Here is a 17,928-nt window from a genome sequence, read left to right as displayed (position 1 = left end):
AATTAGTTTTCCATTTCTGTAATTTTGTCATTTCAAGAATGTTCTAAATGGAATAATTTGTAATTTGGGGAGATTGGCTTTTCTCATTCAGCATAATTCTCTGAAGATTCATCAAGGTTGTTACATATATCAGTAGTTTGCTCCATTTTATTGCTGAGTAGTATTCCATGGACGTATCGGTTTATTTAATCATTCATCCACTGCAGGACGTCTTGGTTGTTTTCAGCTTTTAGCTATTACAAATAATGCTACTATAAACATACAGGTATGTGTTTTTGTGCAAACATAAATTTTCATTTCTCTGGGATAAATGTCCAGGAGTGCAATTGGTGGGTTGTATACAGGTGCATGTTTAATTTTTGTTTTGTTTTTTTAAAGGAACTGCCGAAATGTTTTCCAAAGTGGCTGTTTCATTTTATGTCCCCACTAGCAATGTATGTGTGGTCCATTTTCTGTGCACCCCCACTAGCATTTGGTGTTGCCACTATTTTTTATTCTATCTATCCTGACAGGTGTGGTGATACTTTATTGTGGTTTTAATTTGCATTGCTCTAATGGATAGTGATGTTGAACATCTGTTTGTGTGCTTATTTGCCCTTTGTATATACTTTTTGGTGAAATGTCTATTCATGTCTTTTGTTCATATTCTAATAGAATTATTTGGGTTTTTCTTTAATGTTGAGTTTTGAGAATTTTTTATATATTCTAATTACTAATCCTTACATGGATATGTAGCTGGCAAATATTTTTTTCCCAGTCTGAAACTTCTTTTTTCATCCCCTTAACAGGGTCTTTCACAAAGCAGAAGTTAACTTTGGTAAAATCCAATTTATCAAGTTTCCCATTTGTGGATCATGCTTTTGATATCAAGTCTAAAAACTTTTTTTTTTTAAAGGCAGCTGGCTGGTACAGGGATCTGAACCTGTAAACTTGGTGTTATAATACACTCTAACCAACTGAGCTAACTGGCCAGCCATAGTCTAAGAATTTTTAATTCTAGATTCTACAGATTTTGTTTTTTCTAAAAGTTTTACAGTCTGAGGCTTTTAAGTCTGTGATATATTTTTAGCTAATTTTTGTATAATGTATATGTCTTGGGTCAAGATTCATTTTTTTTGCCTATGTGTGTCCAGTTTCTCCATCACCATTTGGTGATGAGGCTAGCTTTCCTCCACTGAATTGCTTTGGTACCTTTGTCAAAAATCAGTTTTGTGTATTTGTGTGGGTCTATTTCTGAGTTCTCTATTCTATTCCATTGATCTGTATGTTTCTCCCTCTGCCAATACCAAACAATCATGATTACTGTGGCTATATAATATCTTCAAATCAGGTAGACTAATTCCTTTTATTTTATTCTCCTTTTCCAAAATTGTCTTAGCTCTTCTAGTTTGATTGCACATAAATTTTAGAACAATGTTGTCTATGTATACAAAAAAACTTGCTGAGATTTTGGTAGAAATTGCATTAAGCCTGTCAATTTTAATAAAACTTATGGAGAATTGACATCTTTACTATGTTGAGTATTCCAATCCATGAACATGGTATGTTTCTGCACTTATTTAGGTCTTTGGTTTATCAGCATTGTGTAGTTCTCAGCATATAAGTCCTGTAAATGTTTTGTTAAATTTATACATAAATGTATTGCTTTTATTAAAAGTTACTATAAATGGTATTGTATTTTTAATTGAAGTCCACATTTATAGATAATATTAAAACTCTTGTATGCAGAGCTTGTATCCTGTAATCTTGCTGGACTTACATATTATTTCTAATTGTTTTTTTAAAATACATTCCCTGGGATTTTCTACATAGACAATCATGTCACCTGCAAATAGGGACTATTATGTCTCTCTTTTCAATCTATATATTTTTATTTCCTTTTCTTGCCCTATTACACTGGCTAGAAGGTTCAGCACTATTTTGCCTAGGTGGAAAGCATTGTTTTTCACCATTAAGTATAACGTAAGGTGTAGGGTTTGTTTTTTTTCAGTTTCACTTATATTTATTTTCGTGGAGTACAATGTGTTATTTCAAGACATGCATATAATGTACAACAAGTCACTCAGGGTAGACAGCATAGTTTGTACCTGTTAGTCCGCAACTTCTCCCCCACAACACCTTCCCCTCACAGCCTTTGGTAACCATTATTATACTCTCTACTTCTATGAGAACCACTTTTTTCTTTTCTTTTCTTTTAGATTCTACATATGAGTGAGATCAGGTGGTATGTCTTTCTGCACCTGACTCACTTCACTTAACATGGTGGTTTCCAGTTCCATCCATGTTATTGCAAATGATAGGATATAAGTTTTTACAGCTGAATAGCATTCTGTTGTGTAAATGTACCACAGTTTTGGGTTTGTTTGTTTTTGTTTTTGTTTTTGTTTTTGTTTGTCTTTTTCGTGACCGGTACTCAGCCAGTGAGTGCACCGGCCATTCCTATATAGGATCTGAACCCGTGGTGGGAGTGTCGCTGTGCTCCCAGCACCACACTCTCCCGAGTGCGCCACGGGCTCAGCCCTGTTTTTGTTTTTTTATCCACTCATCCATTGATGGGCATTTAGGTCAATTCCATCTCTTGGCTATTGCGAACAGTGTTGCAATGAATATGAGTGCATATGTCTTTTTGATATATTGATTTCATTTTCCTTGGGTATATACCCAGTAGTGGAATAGATGGGTCATGAGGCAGATCTATTTTTAGTCCTCTGAGGAACTTCCATACTGTTTTCCACAATGGGTGTACCAACTTACATTTCCACAAACAAGTAGGAGGGTCCTCCTCACAGCACATCCTCACCAGCATCTGTTATTTTCTGTCTTTCGACAATAGTCATTCTGACTGGAGTGAGATGATATCTTATTGTGGTTTTAATTTGCATTTCTCTGATTAGTGATTTTGAGCATTTTTTCATGTACCTGTTGCATTTGTATATCTTCTTTTGAGTAATGTCTATTCAGTTTCTTTGCCCATTTTTTAATTGGGTTATTTGTTTTTTTGCTGTTTTTTGAGTTCCTTATATATTCTGGATATTAGTCCCCTGTCTGATGTGTAGTCTGAAAACACTTTCTCCCATTCTGTAGGTTGTCTCTTCACTTTGTTGATAGTGTCTTTGCTATGCAGAAGCTTTTCAGTTTGTTGTAGCTCCATTTGTGTATTTTTTTTTCTTTTCTTTTCTTTTTTTTTTTTTTTTGTGACCAGTAAGGGAATTGTAACCCTTGGCTTGGTGTCACTGCACCACGCTCAGCCAGTGAGCGAACTGGCCATCCCTATATAGGATCTGAACCCGTGGCCACGGTGCTCCCAGAGCTGCTGCGCTCCCAACACCGCACTCTCCCGAGTGAGCCACAGGGTCAGCCCCATTTGTGCATTTTTAATTTAGTTGCCTGTGCCTTCATATAGTCTTGCTCAATAAAATACTGCCCACTCCAATTTTGTGTAGCATTTCCCATTTTTTTCTAGTAGTTTCATGTTTTGGGGTCTTAAATTTAGGTTTCTAATCCATTTTGAGTTGATTTTTGTCTACAGTGAGAGAGAAGTGTCTAGTTTTAATCTTTTGCATGTGGATAGCCAGTTTCCCCAGCATCATTTACTGAAGAGGCTGTACTTTCCCCACTATATATTCTTAGTAACTTTGTCAGAACTCAAGTTGGCTGGAAGTGCATGGGTTTATTTCTGGACTCTCTATTCTGTTCATTAGTCTGTCAATTTTTATGTCAGTACCATGCTGTTTTGGTTAGTATAGCTTTATAGAATATTTTGAAGTCAGAAAGTGTGATGCCTCCAACTTTGTTCTTTTCATTCAAGATTGCTTTATGTATACAGGGTCTTTCGTGGTTCCATATAAATTTTAAGATCATTTTCTTCTATTTTTGTGAAGAATGTCATTAGTATTTTGCTAGAGATTGCACTGAATGTGTAGATTACTTTGGGTAATACAGACATTTTGATGATGTTAATTCTTCCAACCCATGAATGTAAGATATCTTTCCATTTATGTGTCCTCTTCAATTTTTTTCAGTGTTTATAGTTTTCATTGTAGAGGTCTTTCACCTCCTTGGCTTTATTTATTTATTTAGGTTGTTCAATTTAAAAAAATTTTATTTAATGGTTAGATAGAAAATTTTCTCAACATAGAAACAAAAGAAAACATCACAAATTAAATGTAAAGTTAATTGATAAGAAAAAAATTTAACACACAAAGATTAACATCCTAAATGCAAAAAGAACGCTTTAAAATGAATTAGAAAAATCTAAGGAGAAATTTGGTGAAGGACATGAGCAGATAAGTCACACACCCAAAAAAGACACACATGGCTAATAAGTACATTCTAAGATGTTGTTGCAGGGGGTGGGGAAGTGGGGCTGGCCCTCAGTTCCCATCTCAGGATCCAGGGCAGCTGGCTCTGTTGCTTTCCTGCTTGTGTGGGGGTGGAGCTGAGGCCCACAGCCCCCTCCTTGGTTAAATTTACTCCTAGGCACTTTGTTTTCTTTGTTGTTGTGTTTTGTTTTTTTTTAAAGATGACTGGTAAGGGGATCTTAACCCTTGACTTGGTGTTGTTAGCACCATGCTCTCCCAAGTGAGCTAACTAGCCATCCCTATATAGGGATCCGAACCTGTGGCCTTAGTGCCATTAGCACCACACTCTCCCAAGTGAGCAATGGGCCAGCCCTTACTTCGTTTCTTTTGATAGCTATTGTGAATTGAGATTACTTTCTTGATTTCTTCTTCAACTATTTTGTTATTGGTGTATAGGAAGGCTATTGATTTTTGTGTGCTGATTTTGCATCCTGTCACTATACTGAATTCATTTATTAGTTCTAGTAATTTTTTTGTGGAGTCTTTAGGGTTTTCTATGTATATAATCATATCAAGAGCAAATAGGGATAGTATGACTTCCTCCTTTACCATTTGGATGCCCTTTATTGCTTTCTCTTGCTTTACTGTGCTGACTAGAACTTCCAGTACTATGTTGAATAAGAGTGGGGAAAGTGGGCATCCTTGTCTTGTTTAAGATCTTAGAGGAAAAGCCTCCAATTTTTGTCCATTTAGTATATTAGCTGTGGGTTCGTCATATAAGGCCTTTATTATGTTTAGGCACATTCCTCCTAAACCTAGTTTGTTTTTATCATGAAGTGGTGTTGGATTTTATCAAAAGCTTTTTCTACATCTATTGCAATGACCATGTAGTTTTTTTCCTTCGTTCTGTTGATGTGATGTATAATGCTTATTGATTTGCATATGATGAACCATCTTTGCATCCATGGGATGAATCCCACTTTTTCATGGTGAATGATCCTTTTAATGTGTTGTTGGATTGTTTGGTAGTATTTTGTTGAGGATCTTCATATCTGTGTTCATTAGGGATATTGTTGTATCTTTTTCTGGTTTTGGTATAAGGTTAATATTGGCCTTGTAGAACAAATTTGGAAGTATCACCTCCTCTTCAATTTTCTGGAGGAGTCTGAGATTTGGTATTAGTTCTTTAAATATTTGGTAGAAATCCACAGTAAAGCTATCTAGTACTGGGGTTTTCTTTGTTGGGAGTCTTTATCACTGCTTCAGTCTCATTAGTCATGATCTGTTTAGGTTTTCTAGTTCATGATTCAACCTTGGTAAGGTGTATGTGTCCAGAAATTTATCCATTTCTTCTAGGTTTTCCAGTTTGTTCTCATAGAGTTGTTCATATTAGTCTCTTATGATCCTTTGTATTTCTGTGGTATCAGTTGTAATGTCTCCTTTTTCATTTGTCTTCTTTTCTTCTTCATTAGTCTAGCTAAAGGTTTATCAATTTCATCTTTCCAAAAAAACCTCACTTCATCGACCTTTTGTATTGTTTTTTTGTTTTATCTCTAATTCATTTATTTCTGCTCTTTGTTATTTCTCTCCTTCTACTGATTTTGGGTTTGGTTTGTTCTTGTTTTTCTAGTTCCTTGAGGTGTAATGTAGGTTTTCTTTATAGATGCTCTTTATCAAGTTGAGGAAGTTCCTCTCTATTCCTATTTTTCAGTTTTTAATCATGAATGGGTGTTGAGTTTAGTCACATGCTTTTTCTGCATCTATTGCTATATTTTTCTTCTTTAGTCTGATAATGTGGTGGTTTTCAATTATTAAACCAGTTCGGTATTTCTGGAATAAACCCCACTTGATCACAGTGTATTGTTCTTTTTTATATGTTGCTAAATTCAATTTGCTTATTTTTTGTTAAGAATTTTTGCATGAATATTTATGAAGGATATTGGTCTGTAGTTTTCTTTTTTCGTATTATCTTTGATTTTGTATCAGGGTAATACTAGCTTCATAAAACGAACTGGGAAGCATTCCCTTCTATTTTCTGTAAAGACCAGAATTGGTGTTAATTCTTCTTTGGTAAGAATTCTTCAGTGAAACCATCTGGGTCTGGAATTTCTTTTTTGGAATTTCCTTAATAGGTTTAGGCTTATCCAAATAAATAATCCATTTTATATTGGGTGAGTTGTGGAAGTTTTTCAAGAAATTGGTGCATTTCATCTAGGTTGTCAAATTTATGTGTATAGATGGCTGGCTGGTTAGCTCAGCTGGTTAGGGCATGGTATACACCAAAGGTTCAGATCCTCATACCAGTCACTGCAAAACAAACAAATAAACAAATGTATATATATTGTTTGATATTTGTAGAATTGTTAGTAGTAATCCTTTATTATCCTTTTCATGTCTGCAGTCTGTAGTGATATCCTGTTTCATTCTCCACGTTGGTTGTCTTTTTTTGTCAATCTTGCCAGAGGTTTATCAAATTTAATCTTTCCAAAAAACCAGTTCTTTGTTTCATCAACATTGTTTTTGTTTCAATTTTATTGACTTTTTTCCTACATTTCCTTCCTTCTGCTTGCTTTTTGTTCTTCTTTCTCAATGTATTTGAAGAGAGCTTAAAGTATTAAGACTTCCTCTTTTCTAAAGTTTGCACTTAGTGCTATAAATTTCTTTTATCAATTCTTTAGCCGTGTCCTGCCAACATTGATTTTTTTTTTTTTTTCATTTTCTTTTAGCTCACTGTTTTGTTTTTTTACGTTTACCTTGAGGCCTCTTCTTTGACTCATTGATTATTTAAAAGTGTGTTGTTTAGTTTCATGTGTTTGAAGATTTTCCTGTTATCTTTCTGCTAATGATTCCTAGTTTTATTACACTGTGAACAGAGAATGGTCTATGATTTCAATTCTTTTAAATTTGTTGAGTTTAGTTTTAAGGTCCATGATATGATTTATATTTGTATGTTGTGTTAGCAATTGAAAAGCATATGTATTTTGCTGTTGTTGGATAACTTATCCTATAAATGTCAATCAGATCTTACTGGCTGATAGTGGTGTTGAGTTATGCTCTTGATGATTTTGTTTAGTTCTCCTATCCATTGTTGAAAAGTGGGTACTGTAGTCCCCAACTACAGTTGTGGATTTATTTCTCCACAGTTCATTTTTTTGCTTCACATATTTTGCAGCTATGTTGTTTCATGCATACATATTTAGTATTCCTATGTCTTCTTGATGAACTGACCTTTTTATCATTATATAATTTCCCTCTCTGGTATGTTTCTTTGCTCTACTTTATCTGATATTAATATAGACTACTCCTGCTTTCTTTTGATTAATGTTTACTTGGTATATATTTTTCATACTTTTTCTTTCAGCCTACCGATAGTTATGTTTGAAGTTAGTTTCTTGTAGACAGCATATAGTTTGGTCATGTTTCTTAATCCATTCTGCCATTTGATTATTTACATTTAACATAATTATTTATATCTTAGTACATTTTTAAATTTTATTTTGGTTCTGTGTTTTGTTTTCTTTTTCCTATTCTGGGTTCTTTGAACATTTTTTAGAATTCGATTTTCATTTATCTATAGTGTTTTTGAGTGTACCTCTTTATATAGTTTTTTTAGTAGTTGTACTAAATATTACATTATATATTCATAACTTATTGCAGTCTACTACTGTCATTTTATCAGTTTGGGTGAAATGAAGAAAATTTACACTCATACATGCTCCACTTCTTTACTCTTCCCTGCTTACAATTTTTAAAAATATTTCCTCCAGATACATTTAGAATCACTTTAGGCAGTGTTATAATTTTTGCTTCAACTATCAAACATAATTTTCTCAAAATGAGAAGGAAAACTACTTACCCACATTTTTGTTTACCATATTTTTTTTCCTTCTTCCTGATGTTCCAACTTTGCTTCTTTTATCATATCTTTCTGTTTAAAGAACTTCCTTTAATCATTCTTTGGTCTCCCTGAACCTATCCTGACCATTTGTCTGAGACCAAGTGGTGGCCAAAAAGACTACCTCAAAATATAGAAGCAAATGCCACCCCAAAAGTAGGGTCAGAACTAATAGAATTACTCTTTTCAAACACAGAGGGCTGTAAGGAAAGAGTATTGCAATTTATCAGTGAGATGATGGGGGTGGGAAAGGTATGAAGGAGAGTTGGGGATGTCTTAACTTTCGAGATCACCATTTGTGGGAGAGTTATGATGAGGGTGGAGATGGAATAAAGCACAAAAAATCAAGGGTCAAGAACAGAGAGCAGAGAGAGATGAAGAACATACACAACTGCCCTTTGTCCTGAAGTACTGCACAAATAATGTTTTTTCCCTCAACCCTTTTCAAGTTCTAGCCTAAAATACTGTCAACTTTAGGTTAGCAAACATGTGAGAATGAGTCTCTCAACCTAATATCTACAAAATTCATGTCACCAAGATCAGAAAGAAAATACTGATGTGGCCATGCTATTGCAAGCCATTGCCATAAAATCATCTTACCTGACCACCCCCACCCCCAGGAACTCCCCATAGAAGAGGAAGCTGGGAGAGAAACACCTTTCCTTAAGCCTTAGATGGGCAATGGCAGGGTCTCCAATTTCCAATTTCTGCCTCTCCTTTAAGCATCCTGGTTCTCATAATCCCTTAGCACCCACCTCTTCTCTAATTACCATTACTCCACCCCTTTCTCCTTATAAAAATGAGAAAAGATTGAGGACTATTATTCCAGGGTCATGTTTAAAATGTTGTATTTCCCTTTTCAACAGCCACAAAGCAATAAGGGAAAATGTTGACCTCAAGCTTGAGAGTTCTCTAAGTGGTTAGAAACTCTTTCCAGATCCATGACATCCACAGCTTAAGAAAAAGAATGAGCACATAATGATTTAATTGGCTTTTTCTTTTAATCAAAAACATACTTTGTTACAGAGTTCTCAAGAAAGATTCAACTATTTTTTAGCCACAGACTTCAACCAGGCAAAAGTATACAGAAAGCCACAAAGGAACTACTGGAGCAATCAGCTGACCAGTTTTCCCAAAAGCAGAAGCTAAGAGTGGCTCTTCTCTGAGTTTTGGCAGAGCTGCATTCCTCTGACTTCAGGGGAGGAAACAGAGTTGGGAAATACGATCACCAAATCTGTCCACAACCCCCTAGTCACTTCTTCCAAACTGGACTTTTCAGCCCACCAGGTTTTCATCATCTACAAGCATTTATACTTTTCCCTTAAGTCACATGTCCTATGCATTGAACAGAACTCAATACTTGGAGGAAGTTTGCCAACTCCATATTTAGCCTTTTAATCAATCCAAGCCCATGAGTCCTTCTATCAATGACAAGCAACCTTAGCAACAGCAGCTGATTTCATCCCTTCCTCTCCAGCTACCACAGAGCTGGCCTCTACCAGGACTCCCCAACCCCCCACCCTTAACCCACCCCCAAGGAAGGCTCCCTAGGTCTTTGAAAACGCCAAGTTCATTAATTATACTCATCCAAGGGTAGACTGGAAGAGAACTCTGAAAGGAATGATCCAGACAAAAGTCATCTAATCAAAATGTATCTAAAAAGAGCCAAGAATAAAGTGAATAATCAGCTACCGATATTGTTTTGAGTCATACAAACCATTTTAATTGATACAGTTCAGAGGAATTTCTGTTTTGAGCACAGAAGAGTTAAGAAAGCAAAGGCCCAAAGTAATGACTTTTAATAGAATTAGACATTAACAGCAGGTTTTTAATCCATTTTAGCTGAAAAAAAAAAAAAAAAATTTTTACCAGTACACAGCATTTAGGAGGTTGGTATCACACACATACCATCTTGGAAGCTAGAAAGTCATGACTCAAAAAAAAAGCCTTAATGAACTTTAAACAGAGATGATGGAGAAATAAAATGAAGGCTTCCCCCCCCCCCCATTTTTTTCTTTTTCCTTTTTTTGTAAAGTGTTTATTGCAGCTCCTAAGATGATGCTAGGCCTTTGGTTAAAACTAAGTCTTAAGGAAATATTATGTAACTTCTTGTCCATAGGAGAACAGTAATAAAATATCAAGCCTAGTCTCATTTGAATAACATCGAAATAAGTAAAAAAACCTCAAAAAACAAACAAACAAAAAAACCAACCTCAAACAGCAGAGCAAAGGTAAGGAAAAATCCAAAACTGCTGCAAGGTAGGCAAGGTCACTTAGAATTTCAGAGCTGGAATAACTAATCTAGTCCAACTCCCTCATTTTACAGATGAGGCAACTGAGGCCCAGAGAAGGTAAATGACTTGCCCAAGGTCATATATCAAATTAGTGGCAGAGTACAAACTAGAGAGTGCAAGTGGCCCAACCCAGAGCCATTCATTTCAGGTTGAACAAGAACACTGGCCCTGGTCCTATTCAGAAAGCATCTTAAATAAACTGTGTGAAAAATATTCACATCAACCGAGAGAAATGATTGTCTTCACTGAAGTTTTCTCTTCAGGTCTTCCTATATTTAAAAAAAGGAAAAAAGCTTCATTCATTCATTCAAGTCTGATGTGAAAACCACTGAAAACACCAGAAATTACTTTAGCTACTCCTTGGGGCAGGACATTAACACTCTCAATTTTCATAAAGGCACCTATAGGTCAAAAATATCTGTAGGGGAAGAAGATCAGAAGATAGGGCTTAAAAGGGGACACCAAAACAAAACAAAAATGACCCTCTCATTTTCCAAGGTTTGTTTTGTTGTATTGTGTTGTGTTGTTTGTTGGTGTCCTTTAGGCAATGGTATTGCCTCTGGCTACTGATACTAATTTAGTAACCCTTGTAACCCCACTTTTTGTATGAGCAGCATTCAAGTGGATATAATGAAACCTTTCAAAAACATTACTCTAAGCGGGAAAATATGAATATAACTCACTTCTCTCTACCTCAACTACCTGAAACTCAGCAAGCATCAGAAAGCACTCTAAGTAGTCAAACCACTGCCAAATGACAATATACTGAAGTCTTTTTCAACACTATACAGGGAAGTGTCTTGGGTCCTGTCCCAGAATTTGTGTTTCAAAGAAAGTTCTATTAAGTTTGGTTACCTGGTTTCCTTGCCCAAGCAGCTAGAAATAATGAATTGGAAAGGGAAGAAGAAAATACTAAGGAGAGGCACACTAACAACCACACATGAAGTGATAGCTGTCAGAAATGGAAAAGACAATGAGGGGAGAGGCGGGTTAAAAAAAAAAAAAAAAGACCAAGAATTCAAAACCATAGCCATCTGAGACCAATTAGTAAAGGCAAAACAGTCTTGCCTGTCTTGGAAGCCCCTGAGGTCCACAAAGACAGCTAAGCACAAAAAGAAATGTTATATCCAGTATACTCTCTGATATGCATATTAAATAACTCCATCAAAAAAATGACTAAAATAAAAAAGTTTTGCTGCTTAAATAAGGCATATTTGGATTGTGGAAAATTTCATTCCACAGTGATACCAAATAAACAAGATAAACAACCTAGTAGCACTGGGACAAGTGCTAGGGAGAAAGCTGGGCCTAGGATGCTGCTATGAGTAAGGCCACTGATTTTTTACATCTTTCCTGGCATATTAGAAGAAAAAAATTACCTATTATCAGGGGGGGAAAAAAAAGAAAAGCTTGCACAAAAATCTCATAGCATATTCTCTATAATCTTGCAAAGGCAGATTTAGGAGATTATTTACAGATAATTATCTGTAACATCATAGGCCTACCTTTAGGAAAAAAAAAAAAAGCATTTCTTCATCTAAAGTGTTATCTTCTAGTCTCAGCCAAGCCCCACTTATAAGAGTTGTTAACTGACATTTCAAGTAACTGCTTTCATATACTCATGTACCTCAGTAATCTAAATTCACCATTTTCCTAATCTGCTCTCACTAAATAAAATACCAATAAAATGACAATGAGGAAGCAAGCAAACTACAGAAACTAACACCACAAATAACTCTGCCCTACTCAGAGAATAAAACTGCTTCTTTCAAAGGCTCTCAAGAGGGGTGTGAACTAATCCAACTTTGCATAAAATAGCTAGTAAGTAACTATTAAACCAGTTACCACCAGAAAAATCTTACCATTTATTCCTTAACCTCCACAGATAATTAAGGAGTATTATGGAAAAATATAAAATTTTCCTTCCCCAAATAACTACAGTCAAAAAGATACCTGCAACTCACCTTCTTATAATTAGCAATAAACTTTTAAGATAGTAAGATATTTATTATCTGGAAGACAGGACATTTTGCCTTCAAAATTTCTACTACAAATACTCCCCCTATACACATCACCATCCTTCCCCACAAAAAAGGATTTTTAACTTTGAAATACAACACAGCTAACGTGTTCAGTCTACTTGGATGCTTCAAGTATAGATTATCCTTAAGACAGACCATGCAACTTGTAAACCTGTACTGTTTACAGGAGAAATGAGATAGGCAATCTATTTAGTGGTTAGGGCAATACAAATGAGCTGTGTTTCTGGAAAAGCAAGGGTATATGGCAGTGATTTATTTATCATACCAGGGACAATAAACTATAAAAAAACAAGATAAACTATATCCCACGAAAGAATCTACTCCCTGGAAAATAAAGGCAACACCATTAAGGATTTCCTTTGATAATGCACTGAAAGGCACCGGACAAAAGTGGAATGGGTCTCACACTGTAAGTAATTGGTTCACCTCTCACTAAGTTTTCACTAAAATTCAATAGTTTGAGAGTCTTTAAGATATGAATTAGCTAGAGAAATCCCACCCAGAATAATATCCTCATAATAATCAGATTCTGAGAACTGCAGAAATTATTTTACCCTTAAAGCAGACATAAAATTTTAAAACTAGTAAGAGTCTTTCATCTTACTAATCAAAGATGACCACCTCTAAGTAATAGAAATACAGTTTCAACAACCAAGCTCTCAGGATAACATACTAGATGTTTTCTCAAAAGCACATGACTGACTCAAAATACAAATAGAAGTAATAACTACAAGTTCTTCTATATTTTATGGCTTTTAGTAGAAAGAAACCAAGACAAGTGGCTTGGCTTCAAAGAGATACTTCTTAGCAAATATTTTCCACATACTCTCTCCAGATGGTTAAACATGAAAACCTTACTTAAAGTAGAAAAGGAGGCAACGTTATATCAATGCCACGGTTAAGGTTTTAATCAAATCATCTGGATTTTTAAAAAACCTATTATTCAAAAACTCTCACTCCTATTCCTCATTCACAATAAAATGGACCTAAAAACAATTTCTAGAGAAGGTATCTTTTTATAAATCTGCCAATAAAACTTAAATCATCAAACTTTTACAGATGAAAATGAGATCTTTACCAAAAATATTTGTAAGTACTCAAGAGCACAAATGAGTTGGTAGAGAAGTTATTTAAAAGTCAAAAGACATGTAGCTTAGATCAAGATCTATGTTTAAATCCTAACAGTAAGCAAACTCAGTGGTTTCTAGAATGGTCTTACCAAGAAAACCTTTGGAGCAAGGCAATAATAAGACTTGTTCATTTCAGTTAATAAAAGGAGGACCATCATGCATTAAGTGTTTCTATAGCTCAAATGTATAACACACCGTAAAGAATTTTATTAAACTTATAAAGGCCCTCCAAGCAAAAAGTAAAAGCATCTGAAAGATAATCCTTGATTTTATTTCACACTATTTATCCTGTAGATAATCTATTTATCTTATAGACACTCAGGCCTATTTTTGCTATAGTAAAATAAAAGTTAAAAAACTAACCAACTTTACACATGATACATCATGTCCATATGGAAGTCCTGGTAGAATGTGAGGGAAAAACCAAAGCTTCCCAATAGAACTGGCTGTTGCCTGTCATTTAATAGAAGGTGTCTTGCCACTGAGATTGGACTCAAAAGTGCGATGGATAAAAATCTTAAAAATCAAATCTAGAATTCAACTTTGTATGTCGAGATTCAGTTTTATTTATGCTACTAGCTACGTAAAATGCATACATATTGTGTCTGTGGTACAGTCAACACATCTGCAACTTTTCTACTTAAATTCTCTATACAAAGTCACCACTGCCAATTGATACGATCATTGATGGCAAAGAGCTTAGAATAACCAAAAGGTATAAAAAAGTTTGCAGTCTTGCCCCAAGATACAAAAACTGAATTTTAAACGATGTCATAACATACACGATTTAAACAGTATTATGAAAAAAAAAGTCACACTTCAAATCAGGTACAAAAATATCCAAACTACCTATTTTGAACTATAATATTTCCATTATTTTGCACAGTATTTAACATAGAATTTAGCAGTTTCCAAAATACTTATTATTTAGTTTAAGCATTGCCACCTTTGCAGAAGTGATTATTAGGTAGAGTGACACTGCTTTTAGTGTTTTTAAAAATACAAAACCTTTCCCTATGAATTAATAAAGGAAAAGAAATTCCTCTTCTAGGCTTAGTAACCAACCTTGTGCCTAGAAACATAGAAGAATACATCTACTGTTGTACAGGGCAAAAGTATAGTTGTTGATAATCATCCTATAGGGACAACAAATGTAATTTTAAATAATATATCTTTGTCTGGTAATTTTAAGAAATTCTCAGTGTACACACAGATTAGTGTTTTGCCTTGGCAAAAATAAAACTGAAGTTGCAAGACAATCTGAATTGAAATCATCTTCACTAGTTTAACTTGCAAAAAGTATTTTGGATAAAAGGTTATAATACATACTATCTTGCTTTTTAAACACAGAGTAAAGTTGCTCCTGGTAAAATTAACTCACCCACATGGCACAATATTTTGGAATAAAGTATGTTCAACGATAACAACTTACACACAAAATGACAGGTGAATTAACTTTGAGAGCTTCTCTGCCTTTAAAATCAGCAATATTAAACTTATGCTGTAGAACAACACACATATCAATGTTCTGCATATAAAAGGCTCTAAGACATTTTAAAGGACTAAATTTTCCAGCACTGGAATGATTCCCTCATACATAACTGGTGAAGTTTTCATAAAAATGTGTTTTTCCTGATCTTCAAGCTCTGAGCCATGCTTGAAAAGTTCTAAATAGGGGGGAAAAATTGTTTTAATCCAGTTTCTGTCTGCTAGGAGCAAGGCAGCAAACACATTTTTCAACCCTTTATGAAAAGATAAAGCAGAACAAAAGTGAAATATATCTTCAGATTATAAACAGGATTGTATTTTATAGTCCACCATCCTGATAATGTTAAGGGCCCCAAGAGTTAAAGACCTCAGTCTAAAGGCTGTGGGTCTGCAATAGGCATGGTGTGAAGTACTTCATCTAGGAGCTGGAGGGCCCGGTGCAAGTGAATCTCAATCCAGCAAGGTGTTTCTTTGATGCTCTGTCTTGGGTAATCCGGTCCCCAGCCTTTTACAAAACTCATCCTAAGGATGCATAAGCGACGAAGGTCATCAACACCGATTCCAGCAGCAGCAGAGAGACCTAACAGAAAAGATTTGGAAAACATCAGAGGAACAGGGTGATTCTTTTCCCATCCTCCCTATGTTCTTATATTAACGAAGTAACCAACTTTCTTTAATTCATTCTCCTCAGCATGTAACTTCTGTCATAAGGCCAAGAAGTAACTATAGACCTAAACTTTATCAATAGGGACTGAAAACTTTTGGTTAAGGCAGTTGACATTCCACATGTGTCTTCTAGCTACTACCAATTATAAAGTAAATTACCACAATCCACCAACAGCCCACCTATTTTTCTCTTTAGAAGTGTTGGTGAAGGGATTAAAAAACTGAAAACTTTTCTGTCTGTTTAAACAGCCTTGATTAGAGTAAGACATGAATAATAATGTGGCAGTTAAAATTCCTGGTTCCACTATGATTCTTGGCTGACCCAGATGATGTCTGTCTGTCACTTTCACAGTGTAACAGAGATAATATATAATTACTCAATGGGGGCAGTAGATGAGAATAAGAAATTGAATAATAGTTCTGGACTCTTTAGTAAACACATGTCCTTAACATCAAAACTAACAAATTAAAGGTTTAGATACCCAAATTTTAAAAAATCAAATTCTCTAAATGAATATGATTTATCTATCTCTAAATTATAAACTCCTGAACATAAGTCAGAATGAAGACTCTGCATCTAATTTTCCAGTCAGAACATACAGTCATAAAGTCAATCTGCATTCATCAATATTACAATGAAACTAATGGGAAGAATTTGCATGTACTGTAGAGAAACCTGCAGGGCCACTGCAGTTTTCTTAGCCAGTGTGATTTGCTTACCACACTGAAGAGGTTAAGAACAGGGGTTGAATGAATCACTAGTTATGCCTTCAGACGTGGAAGATGGGTGCCACGTGTTTCCATCATAAAAGTCTATAGTCAGGAGTTTAACTCTGCAGTAAAAAATTCCCCATCAGTGTGAAACCTGGCACACAGTTCAAATTTACCCTAAAATTAAAAAAAAGTCTACAAGTTATCAAAATACCACCCTCACTTAGTTTTCTCTCCATGCTTAGCATACTTAAAAAAAAAAAATGGAGAGGTGTCCAATTCTGAAATTGAAATTCACTTTCCTTACTAGAATAAAGCCAAGCACTTTAGTAATTACAACCCACCCTGGCTGGTGAGGCAGGAATCTCAATAAGCATCGACAAAAAAAAGAGGAGATGGAACAATATAATAATAACCCTTTTCTCCTTTGTCCCATACTCTCTTTTTTGATATAAAAATAATCCAAACAGGGTCCTAGGCAAAGGACAACTATCACAGAAAAATAGTTTTTACACACTAAAAATATTATCCCAGTAAAAAGAACTTTAATTTCTATTATTGCTTAAAGTAACTAATCAACTGTGTGAATCAAGATAAAATGCCACTATTACACTTTAAAAAAAAAAAATCAAAAGCACACTTACTGATAGCTGGAGCTATTCCACCTACTGATCCTGGGCCAGGGATGTTTCCTGCCACGGCTGCTGCCTGGGCGGCGGCTGCAGCTTGTGCAGTGGCTGCCTGCTGCTGCATCTGTCGATGACACTGACGCAAATCAAAGACCTTAAAAAAAACGTGTAAGTTTAATGTTATGAGTCCATCAGGAAAGATTCCACACGTCAAAAACCAATGCGCGACTTATTTAAAACTCATGGCTTCATTTTATCTCTCAAAGAAAAGAATTAATTAGCCGAGCCCGTGGCGCACTCAGGAGAGTGCGGCGCTGGGAGCGCGGCGACGCTCTCGCTGCGGGTTCGGATCCTATATAGGTATGGCCAGTGCACTCACTGGCTGAGTGCCGGTCATGAAAAAGACAAAAGAAAGAAAAGAATTAATTAAAAATTTTATGGTCTTATGTAGATTGTAATTGTATAAAATTAGTTAGGAAAAGAGGCTTGGAACTCACCAAGAGGCACATTTCACTATCAGGACAGCTTTGGCTGCCACATGCCTCTGTATCCTTTACCTAGTTCAGTGTGGGTCAGCTATTATTGTCCTTGTGAAAAGCCACTCATCTGTGTAAAATGAACAGTTAAGAAGTCACCCCCACCCTTTAATAACCAAATTGCTGAGTTTTCTTTAGGCTGAAGTTGATGGCTTTGGTCACCTGGCCAACTTCTCTTCTTACCATTCTTTATCATTCTTGCTATTTGGAGGAATGTAACAAATGGTATTGTCACT

At 35.3% G+C, this 17,928-nt stretch overlaps 1 protein-coding gene across 2 annotated transcripts in view; it reads right to left on the bottom strand.

Annotated features, from left to right (window-relative positions):
* Positions 1-9,192: 9,192 nt before the first annotated feature.
* SMAD4 (SMAD family member 4) overlaps positions 9,193-17,928 on the bottom strand; it is a 57,353-nt gene continuing 48,617 nt past the window's right edge. The window contains exons 11-12 of one of the 2 annotated variants that reach the window (XM_063076502.1): positions 17,172-17,310; positions 9,193-15,730 (exon numbers count right to left, since the gene is read on the bottom strand). In XM_063076502.1, coding sequence (XP_062932572.1) covers positions 15,519-15,730; positions 17,172-17,310 — 351 coding nt within the window. In that variant the 3' untranslated portion in view covers positions 9,193-15,518. Of the gene's footprint in view, positions 15,731-16,549; positions 16,650-17,171; positions 17,311-17,928 lie in introns of those variants that run through there. The other variant, XM_063076503.1, reaches the window with a different exon arrangement.

This window comes from Cynocephalus volans, chromosome 13 (assembly GCF_027409185.1).
Source record: "Cynocephalus volans isolate mCynVol1 chromosome 13, mCynVol1.pri, whole genome shotgun sequence".
NCBI classification, from domain to species: domain Eukaryota; kingdom Metazoa; phylum Chordata; class Mammalia; order Dermoptera; family Cynocephalidae; genus Cynocephalus; species Cynocephalus volans.
The sequence above is the reverse complement of the archived record's forward strand: the minus strand, read 5'-3'. Positions and strand labels throughout refer to the sequence as shown.